This window comes from Triturus cristatus, chromosome 2_2 (assembly GCF_964204655.1).
Source record: "Triturus cristatus chromosome 2_2, aTriCri1.1, whole genome shotgun sequence".
NCBI classification, from domain to species: domain Eukaryota; kingdom Metazoa; phylum Chordata; class Amphibia; order Caudata; family Salamandridae; genus Triturus; species Triturus cristatus.
The window spans coordinates 1,052,859,546-1,052,879,727 of record NC_140582.1 but is presented as its reverse complement, the minus strand read 5'-3'; the positions used below and the strand labels follow the sequence as shown (position 1 = coordinate 1,052,879,727).

At 45.0% G+C, this 20,182-nt stretch overlaps 1 protein-coding gene across 1 annotated transcript in view; it reads right to left on the bottom strand.

Annotated features, from left to right (window-relative positions):
* Positions 1-20,182, bottom strand: part of POLN (DNA polymerase nu) — a 2,789,368-nt gene that overhangs the window by 668,898 nt on the left and 2,100,288 nt on the right. Inside the window, exon 19 of the mRNA XM_085643153.1 lies at positions 5,512-5,569. Coding sequence (XP_085499279.1) covers positions 5,512-5,569 — 58 coding nt within the window. The remainder of the gene's footprint in view (positions 1-5,511; positions 5,570-20,182) is intronic.

Below are 20,182 nucleotides of genomic sequence, written 5' to 3'. Positions count from 1 at the left end.
GGGACATTAATAAGTATAAAACTGAAGCAATACGGCAGCTAGAATTCTCAGGTAGCTATCTAAGATCTAGCCAAGCTGAGTATAAGAACACTATTGTCCAATATCACCAACAATTAGAGACCTGGCTTGGGCAAGGGACCCTGAGACGTAATGAATCTATTTTTCTGATGACCAAGAAACCAGCTGCCCCGGTGATTTATATGCTCCCTAAGGTGCATAAAAATCTGGTTAATTCACCTGGGAGACCCATCATTGCGGCCAATCAAAGCCTACTGGAAAACTCTTCCATATATCTTGACTTTTTCTCTGTGACTATGTTTTTAATTTACCATCCTATTGCAGGGACACTATGGACTTCCTCTCCAAAATACAGGGCATCCCATGGAAAGCCTTGTATGTACTTGCCACCATTGATGTGGTGTCATTGTACACCTGCATCGAACATGATCTAGGCCTTGAAGCTTGTAAATATTTTATGCGTGACAGACCCATCTCCAGTTTTGATCACACTGTGTTATTGTTGGACATGATACAATTTTTCCTGCATAACAACAGTTTTTAATTTGGGGACACATGGTACAGGCAGTACACAGGTACTGCGATGGGAAGTTGCTTCGCACCTAGTTATGCCTGTATTTTTATGGGATGTGGGAGGCAGAGCATCTCTGGCATCAGGACAATGTGTGTTACTCTGACAATGTAATCCTGTGGACCCGCTACATTGACGATATTTTTCTGATTTGGGATGGTCCACAGGATTTACTACAGGATTTTATTGCTGGGCTTTCCACTAATAGCCTTAATCTTAGGTTCACCAGCAAGATTGACACCACCACTATTGAATTCCTAGATGTCCTAGTGGAGATTCTTGATGACACTGTACACACAAGCCTGTTCAGAAAGGCTACTGCCGGGAACAGCATCCTACACTTGCGTAGTCATCACTCAGAAGGCCTAAAAAGGAGCATCCCTTATGGGGAGCTCCTTAGAGCAAAGCGTAATTGCAGTACCCTGCAGGCTTGGTCTAAGGAACAGATCAATATGGACAGTCGTTTCAAGACACAGGGCTACTCAGGTAAAACTGTTAGAGCTGTCATTGAAAAATCTTCCACCAAGGACAGGGACAGTCTCCTAATCCCTAAAACACGAGGTGAGGGAAAACAGGAAGTTAGGCTTATCACCACCTTCTCCAAAGCATCCCAGGCACTACACAAGATTGTAAGTAAACCCTGGTATCTGGTCAGGCAGGATTCAGTCATAGGCAAGTTGGTCAGCCCCAAACCACATATAACATACCGTAGAAGTAAATCCCTACAGGACACACTGGTTCACAGTCACTTCACGCAACAGGCCAAAGCGACAGGCACGTGGTTAAAGGAATTCCCCGGCTTTCATAAATGTGGCCGGTACAAGGCCTGCGCCAGTAGCCACAATGTGAAAAGTTACCAGTTACCAATTGGAAGGGATTAAAAAATACTGTCTTTTATCAATTGTAACACTGAATATGTTGTTTATGTTGTGACATGCATTTGTGGCTTGCGCTATGTTGGTAGCACTGTGTTCCCTGGTAAGAAGCGTATTCTTGAGCATCTTCGCGCCATCAGAAATAGCCAAGCATTGCGCGCTAGAATAGAGAGGTAACTGACGTCAGCTCTAAAATTTCATTTTTTGGAATTGACAGGGTGGCATTGCATCCACGTGGGGGTGATCGAGAACGCCGCCTGCGATGTTTGGAATCCGAATACATCATTCGCCTACAGAGTAAGGCCCCTGGAGGCCTCAATCGAGAGGAAGACCTTCATGTTCATCTAGGATAAAGAGTTATCATATACCTGTGGTGCACCAACATCTTGGACACTGTATATATATATACTCTGGTCCCCACTTTGGCCCGCCTGTAATTCTTCCCTCTTCCCTTACTCCTTCTCCTTGCACTCCACCGCAATACAGTCTCAGCGTAGAAGAGTTTAAGTCTCTTTTTCTCTTTCCTATATTTCTTGGCCGCAACCTCTTCCAAGAGGCTGCTTGGTCGTTTAGTTTGCATTGCCACCACGTACTGATTTTTATAATACACAGGGGTGGGTTTTTTCCTAGTATGATCCTAGCTTGTTTTTCAGACTCTTTTGACACACTGATTGTGAGATTTTTACAACTTTTTCTCTTTTATGTTTCTATTTCAATTTTTTTTTTCATATCCTAAGCATAGCCGTTTAGCGCTCATTCGGGGTTGTTGCACCCTGTAGAACATTCATATTGATAGGCCTGACAGATTTTGACTGTCGTTGGTTGGGTGTTAAAACTCATCAAAGATAATCTGTCTGTTGCCACAATGCCACTTGGCAGTATCACTAATATTGGATGTGCACCTAATTTAAATCTTGGCACACATTTGATTGGGACTTCTCTCAGCACATAGCGGGTTAAGTTGGCGCTACAATGATGGGCTGTGCTTTCCTTTATTATTTTAATTTATTGTACTTTCCACATCGAGCAATTATAAGAGGGGCATGTCAATTTATTTGTGTATGAAAATCACCTTTTACTAATGCTGGCTTGAATGTGGAGAGAGTCTTTTTTCTTACACCTTAATGACTCTTTTTTCTATGTCCATTTTCAAATTTGCTTGGTCAATTTTGAAGTAACTTTGACAAAGACCGTGAGGTTGAAACGCGTCAGTCAATAAATGTTTCTCTACCTGCAAACCTGAGTGGGACTCTTACCTTGCTGTTGTGAGACAGGAGGGCTTCTTCACACATATATGACTTGCCTGGTCAAAATTTATGCGATCACAATTTCCTGTAGAGGTTTCCTAGTTCTACTTAATGTGGTTTAGCCCTTTATATTTTGCCATATTTGGTGATGCATGTTTATAAATTCTACCCCCATATATGGTGATGCACGAGCAGACCTTTTATGGAGAGAACAGGGATCATATGTGTGACACGGGGGCCGCGCCAGACACTACCCCTACCCGTTCTGACGACTGGTGGTCTGCATATGCACCTTTAGCCCCTCTGTTTTCTCTCCATCAGGAGGACTGGAGAGACAATGTGGACGAATGGGAGATGGCATCTCCCCACGAGTGCAGCAGCGGTCCCTTTAACCAGACTCAAAGTCAATACGAAGCCCCGCCTGCCAGCAGCGTCATGTCACTGGCATTGGATAAAGATCGGGACTCCCTGAAGGAGGTGTGGTATACACCGAGAGCGAGAAAACCGGAAGAGAAGACTGCAGAGGAGGTGGAGAGTCGGAAATCGGAGGAGCGGGCTACCGTGGTGCGGACGAGGACGGGAATCCCCGAGGAAGAGGGAGCAACGGAAGGCGAGCCAGGAGGCCAACGACACGGTGAATCCCCGAGCCACGTACCAAGGGGTGCGTGGCTTCTACAGGTACGGGAGCGAATGGCAAGGGTGTTGGGAAGGCGGGACAGCGCATCAGTAGAGTCTCGGAGTTACGAAGCGAAATAACTTAACGCTGTTAAGACTTGCGCCAGTACCCTGTTCCATCTCTCCTTCCCTTCCCTACTTGAATTTGGCGCTCACATCACCGTTTTGATAACTGCCGTGCATGAGAGACAAGAGTTGTCCACTTCGGGTGTATCCCCTCACTCCTGGTCTCTTGGGTATTTGTTTGAGATAGTATACACAATCCACTGACCCTTTCCCCGTCTGTTCTTTTCTCTGGGTTACACCTCGTGAGGGATCGACCAGCAGACGAGACGATCCAAGGACGGCCGAAAACCCACGCTACCTTTGAGAAGGGACTGTTTACCGAATCAAGAAGCGAAGGAAGACGGACCCCTACCTAGAACTGAACAAACCAAAGCTCTTATATGGCAAAAGTAAATATAAGGGAATAAAACCCTACACGAGCAAACCTGGTCTACGTCTCTTCACTGCCCCCTCCCGACAATATGGCAATATGCTGCTCAACTGGGAGAAGAAGTTCTCCCAAGACGGCTGTTGCAGGAGATGGATTGCAGACTACCTGGTGGGCTGGTTTTCAGATTCAAGATCCGGTGCCAGAAGACCTTCTGCGTGACTGTGCACTCTACAACAATGTTATAACATACTATACCATATTCCTACCCCAGAATACAACTGAAAGTTACCAAATCTCTGCTGCCAACAGTGTACTTTGAAAGTCTCTCATCATGACCCATAAATAGAATGCAAACATGTATCTACATAGGTTCAGATTTACAATGCATTGAAAAAAATGCGTAGGAAACGTACGTTTATGTAAATGGGATGCAATATAATCAATGCAGTGTAACTGTAAGTCTATGTAAATGATTCATTGTAAAGGTAACATGCCAGTTGCAGGCACCGTAGGAACAGTGTAGGTCAGTGGTTTAATGTTGCCTTAATATGGCTGCCTCCATGCATGTTGAGAGGCCTCTGCCTAATTTCAGCCTGTACTACAATGGTACAGTGGGCAAGTGCAATGAAAGGAATGACTTGTTAGTGATTGGGCATTCTAGTTCTCTGCTTTCTTCAAATAGCTCCCTTATTCATCTTCAGCTTTTAAGAGAAAGCCAAAAAACTGCTAGCAGAGAGCAGAGCCATTGCCCTGCTCTGTATTAACAGTTTGGTGTTTCTTTTCCTCACTGCATCTAACTTTGAAACCAAAAGCAGCTGTGACTTTGGCTAGCTCATTAGGGGGACATGATCGAGGATATGCTACTCTGTTCCCTGATTGTCGGGTCTCATCGCTGTATTATGCTTGCTTTAATTTATATATCATGGAGAACACATAAAAACATGAAGCGTGACTCCTGTTGCAGAGCTTACATACACATTATGGATTTACTGTGGTTAGCATGCAACTATAACAAGCATTTGCAATGCAATCGGTCTCGCCTTTAGGACCTTATATGTATTTAGCTATGCAGCACATTAGCCTGGGTGCTGAAACATCTACTGTTCTCTAACATGGAGGGAAAGTAAGCACCAAACTGCGTGACATGCCAGGTATGGGAATACATGGAGAGAAATATTGTCTTTCATCGGTAATGGTATAGTCCAAAGCTCTGTTTTTAATATAAAATCAGGGCCTTCGGAGGTCATATCACTGAAAATACTAGATTTGAAAAAAATATTATTGTCAATGGGTGCTCGTGGAAGATAATTTCTAAGGACTGGAATCTAGAGAATGCTAAAGTGATTCTGGTATTTTACTGACCTCTGCTGGTCGTTTCTATCAAGAAAGTTAAATAGAGGCAGTTGCCAGAAAAATACAAAAAATAAAGCCCCTAAGCAGAAAGCAATTCTGGTATTTTACTGACCTCTACTGGTCGTTTTCTATCAAGACAGTTAAATAGAGGCAGTTGAACAGAAAAAAAGTCGCTAAGCATAAGCAGACAAGTCCTAGGGCTGATCTCCAGAGTCCACAAAGTACCTACACATATAAGTATATACTAAAGTATATACAAGAGGTCTCGAATGCTCGACCTAAAAATGAAATACAATACTGTTCGATTGAAAACACATTAAAATGGTGAAACTCTACCTTTTACATACTGCTGTTTGGTAATTTGAACTGGCAGTTTGGGAACACCTTGGATATTCTAAAAATTAAAATACAAGCATACATTCATTAAGTATTACCACAGATATACAAGTTCAAATAAAGTCAACTATGAAAACACCTTAAACAACTGAAAAAAATGACAAAACTGATTAGGTGCCAAAGGATCTCTATAACACAGGTAAAATACTTATTGTTAAGAAGTTACATACTGTGAGAAATTGGGTTATTGATTGATGGGGGGTGAAACCCTACTCAAGCAAGAAACCACAAACCCTTTTCGGGGTGAACCTCAAAAAGTCACTAAATGTACCTGTGCTTCCCCTCGGCAGCTTGGCACAAAGCAGTCACACTTAATTTATAGGCATGTGTAAAATGTGTTTGCAGCACTTAAACAGTAGTAAAGTGAAAACAAAACACAAGAAAAATCCTACATGGCTTTGAAGAAATAGAGTAAAATCGATAAATTGTTTGACACCAAAACAACAAAAATCCAATCAGTCAACCCAGCCATATGCTACTTCAAGAATAGTGCTAAAAGCACAATGCACAATTTGCAGTTATCTAGCCGTGCGAGACTGGGTGAAAGTCACAAGTTCAGCCTGACCACAATGGAGCACGGGCCAGATACAGGGACCATGTCAGTCTAGAAGAAAGAGCTACTTTCTCGTAGTCCAGAGTTCAGTTGGCGGTGGAGGAGGCCTCGAGGAGCAGGGAAAGCGTCTCAGATGGTCGTCACTGTAGCGTGAAGAGCAAGCCGCCCATCGCAGATGGTCGTCGCTGAAGGGCGAAGATCCTATCGGGCATTGTGAACAGTTATTGCTGGAGCTTCGCGTTGGCAGCCACCGCGGACTGTCAGTGCTGTAGCAGATCTTGCATTCCCAGTCATTACTGGTTGTCTCTTTAGAGCGAAGAGTCAGGTCCAGTTTGCGGTTGCAAAGAGCCCAAACTTCAGGATTTCTCCTTCTTAGGAGGAGGAGTGCAAAGTGATGCCTACCATGGGCTCAGGACTGGGTAGGCTCCCCTTGGGGATAAGGGACTCAGGGCTGGTCTCAGGCAGGTCCAGTTGCAGGTCTATTTGCAGTAGGTCAACTAGGCAGTTGTGGGGAGGCCTCTGGAGCTTGTTATCTCCCTGTATCTCTGAACAGAAGGCCAGTCAGCTGACTCTTGGAGTCACTTCAGGTAGCCTGGGATTAAAATAGCAGGTCCAGTCTTCCTTCTCTGACAGCAAGGCAGCACTCAGGCAGCTAGGCAGTCCTTTTTCCGTAGTATCCACAGATCTAGGCTGTACTCAAGAGATGGTCTGAGGGTCCAATATTTATACTTGGTGCCAGCTTTGAAGTGGGAGAAACTTCTAGACTCCCCCCCACATCAGGTTCTGAAATTTCCTTCCTCCCAGTCCTGGTCCCAGGATGTCTGGAGTGACAAAAGAAGAGTGTAAAGTTCTTTGTGAATGCAGTTGCCAATCCCTATTTAAGTGCAAGTGTGACAGGTGGCAGCTCCGCCTCCATCCGTATTGTCAGAATGGCTTAGCATGCCAACACCTAGTCTCAGTTTGTGACACTGTCTTGGAGGAATACACAAAGGGCAACTGGCAACTATACCTAGTCACGTGACCCAGGACACAAGCTGCAGCCACCAATTGGTTAGGACAAGAAAATTCCAACTTTCTAAGTGTCATTTTCAGAATTGTGACTTAAAATTCAACTTTACCATTGAACAAGTTACTTACCTTCGGTAACGCCTTATCTGGTAGAGACTATATCTAGCCTCAGATTCTTTACCTTTGAATTCCGAGGAGTCAGACTGGATCCAGAAGATTTTTTTAGCACCCCTGTGCGCCAGTAGGTGTTGTCGATCAGCTCTGAGTCTGTTGTTGGCGTTGTCTGCTCAGGAATGATGACACAGTACCTATGTAGGTGTCACCCAGGCTTGCTGACGTCAGAAACTTTTTCACAACTTTCCACACCAGAAGCGCAGAGCCATGAAGTGCACTGACACTGGTGTGTCCAAACTAGTCCCCTGAAAGGAATCAGCCCTGACCCCAGAAATGTGTCCACATAGCAGGGAGGATGGTTGAGTCAGTAAGGAATCTATGATTAGATAAACTCCCGACCAGAGAAGGCATTACTGAAGGTAAGTAACTTTTTCATCTGATAGAGACTTTTAGCCACAGATTCCTTACCTTTGAATAGATATCCAAGCAATATCATCCCCGGGGGAGGGTCTGCAGACAAATTTAATCTAAGAAGTCCTGCAGGACCGAACGGGTGAAGTGCCCATCCCTGTGGACCTGACTGTCCAGGCAATAATGTTTAGCAAAGATGTTCTGGAATGTCCACTTTGCTGCCTGACCGATATCCAGGACCGGAATTCCGCATGCAAACGCAGTGGTCACAGCTTTAGCTCTGGTGGGATGAGCTTGTAAGCCTTCAGGATGCTGCTTTTCTGCCAGTGTGTAGCAGACCTTTATGCAGAGTATGGCTCATTGAGAAATGGTGGGCTTCATCACTCCCGGACCCTTCTTTGCGCCAACATACCCCACGAAGAGTTGGTCGTCCACGTGGAACTTTCATGTGCAGTCATGGTAGAACGACAATGCTATTTTTGAGTCCAGACAGTGTAGTCGCTGCTCTTCTTTGGAAGGATGTGGTGTAGCATAGAAGGTGGGCAAGGTGAAAGATTGGGCCAAATGTAATGGTGTGACCACCTTTGACAAGAAAAAAGCCTTAGTGATCAGCACCAGTTTGTCAGGGTAAACCGAGAAAAAGGGAGGCTTGAATGACAAAACCTGCATTTGTAATGGCCATGAGAAAGACTGTTTTAATCATGAGCAGCTGGAGAGTACAATTGTGAAGAGGCTCAAAAGGAGCGCACATCAAGAATGTGAGGACCAAATTAAGGTCCCACTGAGGAATAATAAAAGGAGAAGGGGGAACATATGTACAAGGCCCTTCAGAAATCTTTTTACAATAGAGGACTTAAATAAAGAGGGTTAGTCAGGCAGCCGCAAGAAGGCAGCCAGATCAGAAATAAAACCCTTCAGAGTACCCAAAGCAGAGCCATGCTGGGCAGGGTGAGAATAAAAAGCAAAATATCAGAGAGGGAAGCAGAAAGTGGTTCAATTGACTTTTTTGTACAATATGATACAAATTGTTTCCAACGGCAGGCATATACCACCTTTGTGGAGGGACGCTTGCCTGCCATAATAACATTGGGAGAGGATGTGGTGAAACGGCTAGAGCTGCCCACTTTGGAGCTGAGATCCAGGTTGAAGTCTCTGCGTTGGCTCAACATCCTGTGGTTCGGGGCCAATTACTTACTCTTCCCCAGGCTATGGACAACGCTTCGATACCCTCATGGGTGACTAGCTGCGCTCTACAAAACGAATATTACTTATTATTGCAGACTTTGGAAGGAAGGTTGAAAGCTATCAACTGCCGACACTCAATCTCCACGTAAGAAGGCAGAGAGTTGACAGGTTCAGGTGGAGGACCCTGTCCTGCTGCCAAAACAGAAGATCGTCCTCAAGGAGCAGCCTGATCGGAGGATCAATGGCCATGCTCAGTAGCTTGGGATAACAGACTCTCCGTGCCCAGTCCAGAGCCATAAGGATGACTTGAGCCCCGTCATTCCTGATGTTCTTGAGAACCGTGGGCAGGAGTGGTATGGGCAGAAAGGCATATAGGGGGCCTGGCCTTCACTCGAGACGAAGAGTGTCCCCAAGTGAGTGCCACCCTGGAAACTACAACGTGCAAAACTGCTGACATTGCACGTTCTCAGCAGAGGCAAACCCAGGCTCTCCCCACTGCTGAAAGAGACCTTGCGCCACCTCCAGTTGGAGATGCCATTCAAGATCCAATAGGCATCGACAGTTCAGTTTATCTGCCCCGGTGTTCAGGAAACCTGCCAGGTGTTGAACCACCAGGGAAATTCCCTGCTGTTCCAGCTATGTGCAGAGATGCAGTGCCAGGGTCCATACCCCCACCCGCTCTGTTTGTTGCAGTACCACATGGCAGAGGTGTTGTCCGTGAACATGTGTATCAGCCTTCATTGATAGAGGGTAAAAAAGGCCTTCAATGCTAATCAGATAGCTGAGAGTACTAACAGGTTGATGTGGAGCCCGGATTCTGCCGGATACCAGAGTGCTCTGATCTCCACCTCTCCTAGATGACCACCTCATCCCAGGAGTGATGCACCTGTCATTACTGTGAGATTTGGTTGGGGAAGAGAGAGGGGTCTGCCTCTGACCCAATCGTGATTTGTCAGCCAGCACTGCAAATCCTTCGCAGTCTCCCCTTTGATATTTGAACTAGGTCGGAGAGATTCCCCTGATGCTGCATTCACTAGAACTTCAGTACCCACTGCAGAACCGGCATATGCCATCTGGTATGTATGACCAGCATGATGCAGGAGCCCATGAGGCCCAGCAGCTTCAGAGTCAGTCTCACCAAAATCCAGGATAGAGGCTGAAACATCGGAATCTCAGCCTGAATATCCTGGACTAGCAACTCTGGAGGATAAGCCCGAAACTGCGATGTCCAGAACAGCTTTGGTGAAACGAAGCGTCAGAGAGGGAGTCAGGTGTGACTTCGGCATGTTGACAGCCTGCCGGTCTGCCGTAGCCTGCAGGTGGGAGACGACAGTCTGGGGCAAGCCCGCCTTCAAAATTCAGTTGTCGAGAATAGTGACGACTGAAGCCCCTGATCTCTGCCGATGAGCTGCAACAACCACCATCACTTTTGTTAACACTGTAAGGAAGCTGGTAAGGCCAAAAGGGAGCACAGTGAACTGAAAGCGCTCGTGGCCTACCGTGAACCACAGATAAAGCTAGTGGGCAGGCAGAAAGGGGATATGGAAATAAGCTTCCTGCAAGTCTAACCCTACCATCCAGTCTTCTGGATCCAGGGCAGACAAGACCTGAACTAGCGTGTGCATCTTGAATTTCTCCTTTTTGAGGATGATGTTGAGGGCTCGGAGGTCTAGGATAAGATGAAGGCCCCAAGATTAGTCATGATGGCCACTGGTCAAAGATCTCATTCGGTCTCCACACCACCATAACATAAGAAGCTCACTCCTTCGTAGCCATAGTAGGGGGATAATACATTCTGGATTTGCAGAGGTATCCAGTCCACTGGCATAACCCAGTTCCTCACACCAGACCATTTGGGGCTGATGTGGCTGTTATTCTAGAGTGTGACTCTCAATCCTCCCCGAGGCATAGCCCATAGGAATAGGGTTCAGGATCCGATCTAGGACCTGAATCCTGCCGGAATCGGAAAAGGAGTCGAGCGGCGCCCCTCCGACTCCTTGTTAGATTCCGGGATGATAATGGGACTAGCGGCGGTGGCGGCATTGAGGAAAGTTGAAGTTGTACAACTGACGCCAATCTGGATCCATTATCGGATCCATGAGGGCCCACTGGAGCTGGGGACAGAGCCGCGGAACAGGATAGGCCCACCCTCGACCCCACAGGCGCTGTCATTTCTTAAGCAAGGAGCTGTGTTAAGGCTCCAGAGGAATTTTAAATTGCTAGTTGAATTTGTGTTGTTTTAAACCAAAATTGCACTTTACTCAAAATCCTTACCTCTTACAGCTGACACCAGACGATCCCGCAAGTCAAAGTGGGCCGTCATTTTGGGGATAACGCTCTAGTTGTTTGCTCCCACTTCACTACAAATGAGCATGCTGACGCGACCGCGCAGCGCTCTCATTTCTTAAGCAAGGAGCAGTGTTAAGGCTCCAGGGGAATTTTAAATTGTTAATTGAATTTGTGTTGTTTTAAACCAAAATTGCACTTTACTCAAAATCCTTACCTCTTACGGCTGACACCAGACGATCCCACAAGTCAGAGTGGGGCCGACATTTTGGGGTTAACGCTCTAGTTGTTTGCTCCCACTTCACTACAAATGAGCATGCTGACGCTGTGGAAATATGGATTTTCCTGGTCAGTTATGTCCCCTATCTTGGACCCCAACGGTTCTATGTGCATGTCGCAAGTACATGTATGTTCCTTCCAGTTCCAGTATTGATGACGCAAACACATGCGTGTCCACCGTCAACATGTCCTCTGCCAGATCCGCCATGAATAGGCCGGATATTCCACTCTTAAATATGAAAGGCCACTGGCTTTATATGGTTCACTTATGCCACTTTTCAGTCCAGGCAAGTAGGCCCTGATTCTGTCATCAAACTCTTCTTGCCTTCTGCCTCTAAAAACTCCAGCCCGAGCCTGCATCTGTGACCATGAACTTTGTCTCATTCTCTGCGCTGCTCACGAAGCCTGACATCAGCTTACTCTCTGCCAAGAACTGTATTTCACCTTCGAATTATCTGCTTCCCCCTCAGCCGATGCATTCCTGCCTAGTAGTTTAAGTAAACATTCTTCCAGTTACCAAGCAAAAAGACCCATCTTCTCTGTCCTCATGCAAGTAATTCATAGCCTTGTTACCATGGAATATTCCTACCCCCTCGCATTCAGTGTAGACACTTAGACGCTTGTACACGCACAGTCAGTATAGAATAGATTCTGTCCGAGAGTCCTCCTTTTTGGATAACATAGTTCTTTAAACATAGGATGTTAGATATGATTTGGGATTAGGTTGACTTGACCTCCCAGACTTCTCGTCTCCACATATAGAGCTAAATGTCAAGTCCCCGTCACCCCCTAGTTACACGTCAATTACACGTCATACTGCTGCGCGCGCATCCATGCCAAGTATTATCTTATAGATCCACCTATACATGACATCACAACCAATCATGTTCCTTTTTACTCATTATTACACCCATTTTCGGTTACGCAAACCAAACGTCAATGTCCTTATCAATTGTTACGCCTACTGTATTCACTTCATTATAATATATGTATTATAAAAGTTACTGCTTGTCAATAAAGTATGTACTTCACTTCCTGAACCCCCGTGGTGATGGAACTTGAGGCATCCGATTATAATCGCTTATTGGAATAAAGCCCATTCCGAAACTCTAATATCACGGATTCTGCCTCTCATTTTACTGAGCTATTTTATAATGTTTCTGTACCAAATTCAGTCCCGGTAAAGGAGAAATATTTACCACATGATGGCGCCCGAATAGGGACACTTTCTCATCTCACGCGCCGGCGGTGTGTTGCAGGCCCGGTCTCCTGCCACAGCTGGACGGACAATAACGCGTACCAGCAGGATTTCCTGTATCTCCCTCCGGTCAAGCGGGGGCGACTGAGACTGCAATCAACACCCAGACGAGGCGGTGAGAAGTGCGAAGTATCCCGACCAGAGCCTAGCTGAGAGAGCAAGATCCGAGGTATACAGAGACCCACCAGTCCGAAGTCAAGCCCAGTGTCCGACGAGTCGAGTCGAGTCGAGTCCGGTCCGGTTCAAGTTCAAGTTACTGAGGCCTTCCGTTTCCGAAGCTACCCGGTGAGTACCATTGCTGGGGAGGCATTTCTGACGTGCACATAGGTTGTGCCGGTCAAGACGGGTTTGGGTACACAAATCCGGTCTGCACTGTTTTAGCAGTGTATCTGTACTGTTTAGCAGTATATCAAGTATTCCGAAGTATTCCGAAGTGTCTAGTTATTGTCTAGTTATTGTCGAGAATTAAGCTTGGTGATTAGTTATGCAGACGATCATCATTGTTGTTTCAGTTAACGGTTTAATGTTAAATGTTTAAAGTGTTTAAGTATGTTCTAAATATCGTGGTATGAATGACTGTTCATTATCGTGTTTATTGTATTAAGTCTGTTCAAATTCAAGTATCAGGTCAAAATCAAGTATAAGGTCAGTTCTCAATATGCCGCTCTTTTCGAAATTAAGACAGATCACTACCAGAAAAGGGGTTCTCGAAGAAGCCGTCCCTATTCCTCCTAGGGACACTCCAGGGCACTTTATGTATCACAAACATGGCTTAGACGCTATATTATTTCTTGATTTATGGGTAGACTATACCAAGGGATTACCAGAAAGTCAAAGGTGGCCCACAGCGGGGACCTGGGATGCAGAGTGCATCATGAAAGTCGAGGAAGAGTTATGGAAAAGAAAAGTCAGACAGTCACAGAAAGACGCCGTTGAATTATGGCGTAAAGAATCACATAGACGAACAGAAAAAGCACGTAGACAGGAGGAGAAGAGTAAAGAGAATTCCAATAAAGTTCGAGAGAATCTATTAATTGAGGAAGGTATCCGAGTAAAATCAGAACAAGTAGACAGACAAAGAAATGCCCTTATGAATGGTATGTATCCTCTCCTGGCCAAAGGATTACCTAAGGCTACTCCAGAGACACCAAAAGACTTGCCAACCCCATTGTTCCCAATAAAGGTACATCCTAAGGGGCATCCTAGAACCGCAGAAGATGTTTTTCTTTCCTCATATTTAGATGACGCAGCTCCCGAGTATGCTAACTCTGCCCTACATAGACCGCATACCAGGGAGGTTCAACGCCAAGATCCAGTACCCGTATCCCTGCAGCAACAAATCGAGTCACAAGTTCCGGCAAGCACATCTGTTTCTGTACCCGCTCCTACAGCTACTTCTATGGCTGTGTCCACACCTGTAGTTGCTGTGTCACGTTCGACGAATCCTTTTACACCCGACGCCCCAGATGGGGCCGCGGGAGGAGCTACCAATGTCTTTTCTACGCCACCCAGAATAAATAAACTTACTTTTCAAGAGTCAGCGCATTCACGTACACCCAAACTCCTTAGTACCCGTACGCTTAAGGAACTTCTGATAGACTGTAGATATGACCCGGTGCCTGGAAAGGAGGACGAAATGACCCTAGCATCATTGCGTATCAGACGAGCCGCAGTGTATTTAGCAAAGTTACCAGGAATGACTGCGCATCTAGATAATATATATCATTTTGTCCAAACAGGGCGAGATCCAGAATGTATTTACAGAGCTATGGAATACCAGAAAGTAGAGATACAGGGGGAACTGTTACGTTTCCTCATAAACTGTGTGATCAGAAATCAAGACCGACCGGGGGTAGACCCGGAAGCCATGAAAATTCTTACAAGATGGAGCCAGAATATATCGGAAGGGAGACATGATAAACAAAACTGTATAATAGCCATGTGCCGAAAGATCCGTAAAGAAATAGAACGCCTACACGAAGAGCGATTAGAGGTAGACGAGTTCGAACAAAACGAGGAAGAAGGGTCAGGACTGCCCACAGGACAGTCGGACACCATAGCCTATGTAGGTAGAGGAAGATCTTGTAATAGGAGTAAGACTAGATATCACACTGACTCAATACATCCGATATGTCCAGATAATAACAGAAATTTTCAAATACCTATAATTAACATAAGGTCTAACGAGCATTCGTTCCAAACCGCCGACAAACTACTACAAGAACGAAGGGGTTATCATTTCCTCGATTCTATGGATGAACAAGATTTAGCCAGGGCAGCTGTCCATTGGGTGGACAGTCCCGGAAAATATAGTGATGATACAGTAGTACGCACATTTTTGAATCTTACCCCAGATGAACAAAGGTTAGCTGGGATTTATATAATTCAACAACTCATTATACTATATCGGAGTCAGCATTCGGACCCTGGTCCCTTGCCTGACATACTGACTGAATTACTTATGAATAAATGGAGAGGTCCAGGTACTGAATTAATTAAAGAAATTCTAGAATCAAGAAAGCAGTACATTCTTTTTGTATGTTCAGAACATGTTCCATTGTCTGTCAAGGAAAGAACTACGTATCACATAGATAGACAGAATCCCTTACGAGAAGTGCACCCAATAAAGGGTGAGGACAACGAGTTTAAACGCGTATTTGTATATACGCCTATATCGAAAATAGAATTGTTAGAAATGAAGAAAGTAGTACCCAGTCATGACAAGGACCCAGCGGGGTTTCACCGAGAAATTAAAGACATGTTACTCATGGGAGAATATACCTACCCCGACATTATGACAATATTAAAGGTGTTGATGCCTGCTGGCATTTATGAGAAACTCAAGGAAAAAGAGTGGGAGGTAGGTGATCAAAAGATAGAATGGTCAGCATTAGAAGCAGAAGAAAGGGCCCGAGGTCCAGGTTCGGGGCTTGGGGACAAAACTAAGGCATTACCAGGACTACTAGTACAGGTACTGCCACGTTTATTAACTACGAAAAAGGAAGATTGGGGTACAATTTCAGCCTGTAAACAGAAGCAAGACGAAGACACTAGTGATTACTATGCCCGTTTTGAAAAATGTTTTGGTATAAATAGTGGCATAAAAGCAAGTAGCGAATCATACCCACATCTGTTTGTAACAAAATTAGTAGAAAATGCTCTACCCCCAGTAAAGAATAGAGTATTAAAATTCGAGAGTACCTGGCAAGGTAACACTCCAACACAAATGTTACAAATGTTACAGTACCACCACAATAGAATTAAAGAGGAACAAGAACATGAACACAGACGCATGAAAGACACAAAAATGAAAATGCTAGTTTCCCAGACAGTTCCAGCTGAAGGACATAAAAAGGGTATGACACATTCCGATTCAGCAGGACCTGTAAAGGGGACATGCAATTATTGTAAAAAGCCAGGCCATTACGTACACGATTGTCCAGTTTTAAAACATAATATCGCCATAGGTAAAACACAAGAAAGATCACGGCCACTAAGACAAGATCAGAATGAACAAGGAGCTATGCAGCATGCCCAGGCCATGCCAGCCTCACAACAGCCAATACAGTTTGTGCCAGCTGCACCACCGTTGCCTGCTGCTGCCACACAGACGACAACACGACAAATGTATCAGACCGCACAGTATGAATATCCTGAGTATCAGCGTTACGCATGAACAAGCCTAGAGAGGGAAGTTGACTTACCCCTTATCGAGATTCCTGTAGATCAAGAAGGACCTTATGTACATAGTAAATTATTAGGTCAAGATAGAAAATTTTTACTCGATACAGGGGCAAGTCGAACAACTATAAAACGTAGTGAAGTTCCAGGGGCACCCCTCTCAGGCTCACAGAATATTTCCCTTGGTTTTTCAGGAAAACCTATTGTTAATGAAGTGTCACAGCCTTTGCCACTTACGATAGGACCTCTGACCCGAACTACAGATTTACTGCTTACTAAATCATGTCCAGAAAACTTGTTAGGAATAAAAACGTTGAAAGCCCTAGGAGCCATAATATGTTGTTCTCCGGAAGGAGTAAGGTTGTTTTTACGTGATTTTAAAGGTCACTATGTATCTAGAGACATGGATCCCCGACTGCAGACTTTACCTACACACCTATGGGCACAAGGCCCTACTGATGTTGGTTGCATGAATATTACACCATATCGAGTCACACTAAAGGCAGGAGTGGTGCTACCACGAATGCGACAATACAAGTTACCACCAGATGCTGTAGTGGCTTTACTACAAATCATTGACGAGCTCATTGCCCAAGGAGTAGTTGTGGAAACAGACTCCAATATATGTAATTCACCGATAATACCGATTCTTAAACGAACAGATCCTACAGCGCCGCCAGTATATCGATTGGTTATTGATCTGCGCGAATTAAACAAATGCATTGTGCCACAATTCCCTGTGGTCCCAGATATCTCGTCATTACTGACAGCCATTGATTCCGAAGCGACATTCTTTACTGTAATTGATCTCAAAAACGCCTTTTTCAGCGTCCCAATAGATCAGGAAAGCCAATATTTGTTCGGATTTAGTTTAAATGGGCGCAGCTTTAAATTCACACGCGCACCTCAAGGATTTACAGAAAGCCCCAGCATCTATAGCCAAGCACTGAAACGAGAACTTGACAGTATCCACATGCCAGTCCACACTGCTTTGCTTCAATATGTCGATGATCTGCTGATTACCGCAAGAAGCGAACCTGAATGTGAGAAAGCATCACTGACAGTTTTACAATTTCTGGCCGAAAAAGGGCACAAGGTGTCCCCTTCTAAGCTGCAATTCTGTGTCCAGCAAGTTGTTTATCTTGGACACTCGCTGGACAAGGAGGGAAGGCAGCTTACACCCGACCGTATTCAGTTAATAGCTAACATGCCAATACCCAAGACACAAAAGGAGGTACGGGCTTTCATAGGCCTCACTTCATATTGTAGGCAGTGGATCCCTCAGTATGCATTTCTAGCAAAACCACTCATTCAATTGACAACACAGGAGGCAGCCACATCGACTGTTCTCCCTTGGACTCAGGAACACACACAAGCTTTTGAAAGCCTAAAGAAAGCTTTATGTCAAGCACCCGTTTTAGCAACGCCATGTTACAAAAAACAGTTTACACTCTTTGTTACAGAACGCGAAGGTACTGCTTTGTCAGTACTCACACAGGATCAAGCAGGAGCACACAAACCATGTGCCTATTTCTCTAGTACATTAGATCCCGTAGCTCAGGCTCTGCCTGCGTGCCTGAAATCAGTAGCAGCGACAGCTTTAGCAATCAGACAAAGCGATGCCATAGTGTTAGGACATCCATTGACAGTTCAAGTACCCCACGCAGTAGAGGTTCTTGTAAATAGAACGCAAACACAACACTTGACTATAGCGCGACTTACAGGATATGAACTTACATTGTTTCAGCCACATATAGAAATAAGACGCTGTAACACATTGAATCCTGCCACACTTTTGCCAGTAACCGGAACAGACCCACTAGCCCATGACTGTATTGAAGTTATTACTGTAACGACAAAACCCAGACAAGACTTGACCGATGTTCCATTGTCAGATCCAGACTTGACATTTTATGTCGATGGTTCATGCATGAGAACAAGTACAGGAGAGTTAGTAGCCGCTTATGCAGTCACAACAGATACTGAAGTCATTGAAACTAATCGTATAAATACTTTGTCAGCTCAAGCCGCAGAGCTCATCGCTCTGACGCAAGCCTGTATTCAAGCCACGAATAAAAAAGTCAACATATACACTGATTCACGTTATGCATTCGGAGTTGTACATGACTTCGGCGTGCTGTGGCGAGAGAGAGGTTATTTAACTTCCCACGGTGCCCACATTCAGCACGGACCCCTCATTCACGCATTATTAAATGCAATACATCTACCCACTGAAATATCAATTATGAAATGTAAGGCCCATACGAAGGTTACTGATATCATTTCCCAAGGCAATGATCTAGCCGACAGAACAGCTAAACTGACTGCTCAAGCTCAGACCCCCGACATGACAAAGACAATAGTCCCGACACCGACACATTGTATGACCGTTAAAGATCCTACTCTTGACGTAATTGACATACAGACACATGCTACACCAGACGAAATAAAGAAATGGACCGAGTTAGGAGGGATCCAAACGGACCAAGGATGGATGATGAAGGAAAGGTCTGTATGGTTCCTTCCTGATTCAATGGTCCAAGTCGTAATTAACACTATACATAGTCCGGCACATCTAGGAGAAAAAGCTATGCTAGACAGCATTCAACACATTTGGTTCAATAAACATTTACGAGCAGCAGCAAAACAAAAGGTCCGTACCTGTATGATCTGTTGCCAGTTCAACCCAGGAAAAAGTGTTCCCGTAGAACAGGGTGGATTTCATCCTCCTGATCACCCTTTTGAAGTCCTACAGATGGATTATATCCAGATGGAACGATGTCGAGGATTCAAATATGTTCTCGTAGTTGTCTGCGCTCTGTCCCGTTGGACAGAGGCGTACCCGGTTTCAGATTACACTGCCCCGACTACTGCCAAACAGTTGGTTCGAGAATTCTTCCCACGATACGGTTTACCACGTGTTGTCTACTCAGATAACGGCCAGCCGTTCTCATCCGAATTAATGAAACACGTTTCACTTCTGCTAGGATATCAGTGGAAATTCCACTGTGTCCGACATCCCGAGGCAGCAGGTCTCGTAGAAAGACATAATCAGACACTGAAAATCAGACTGTCCAAAATATGCAGAGAGAAAGGGGTCGACTGGATAGTAGCATTACCAGTTGCACTTTTTTACATGAGAATGGTAGCACACTCTAGAACAGGGCTATCCCCGTATGAGGTGATCTTCGGTAGACCACCGAATATGTGGGGGACGCCTATACCACGCAAAATAACTGATATTGACTGTAATATGCTGACAGATTACTTGGCTTCCTTGATGTCTGCACTACAATCTTCTCGTTCACAGGTAGCTGCAGCCTTTCCCGACAACACTGAGGTGAAACCCCATGACGTGGTTCCGGGGGATCTTGTCTTTGTGAGAAATTTCGACCGAAAGACTCAACTGGAGCCCAGGTGGAAAGCACCCAAGTTGGTCCTGTTGACCCCAAGAACAGCCGTGAAGATCGAGGGCCGCAAGGGCTGGATTCATTCAAGCCACATCAAGAAATTTCATGGACTATCTTCGGATATAGACATTGTGCCCTGCACTCCCTCACAGACTGATACAAAGCTTCCTTTTGTTGAACCGAACAAATCTGAAAATTACAAACTAAAGCTTAGGCCCACCAAGTCGAGCAATTTGATTGTTTAAGTCCTCTCCAAGGTGAAGCGGTTGAATTGTCTCTGACATGTATCCCTTGGACCTGAGTAGAGAAAATACCCGAAAAATGTTGAAACGACAGGCGTATTGTAAATCACTGCGTAGCCACTGCATAGTGACATTATTAATTTTGTTTTTATTGAGTCTTTTAATAATTATTACAAGTATGTTG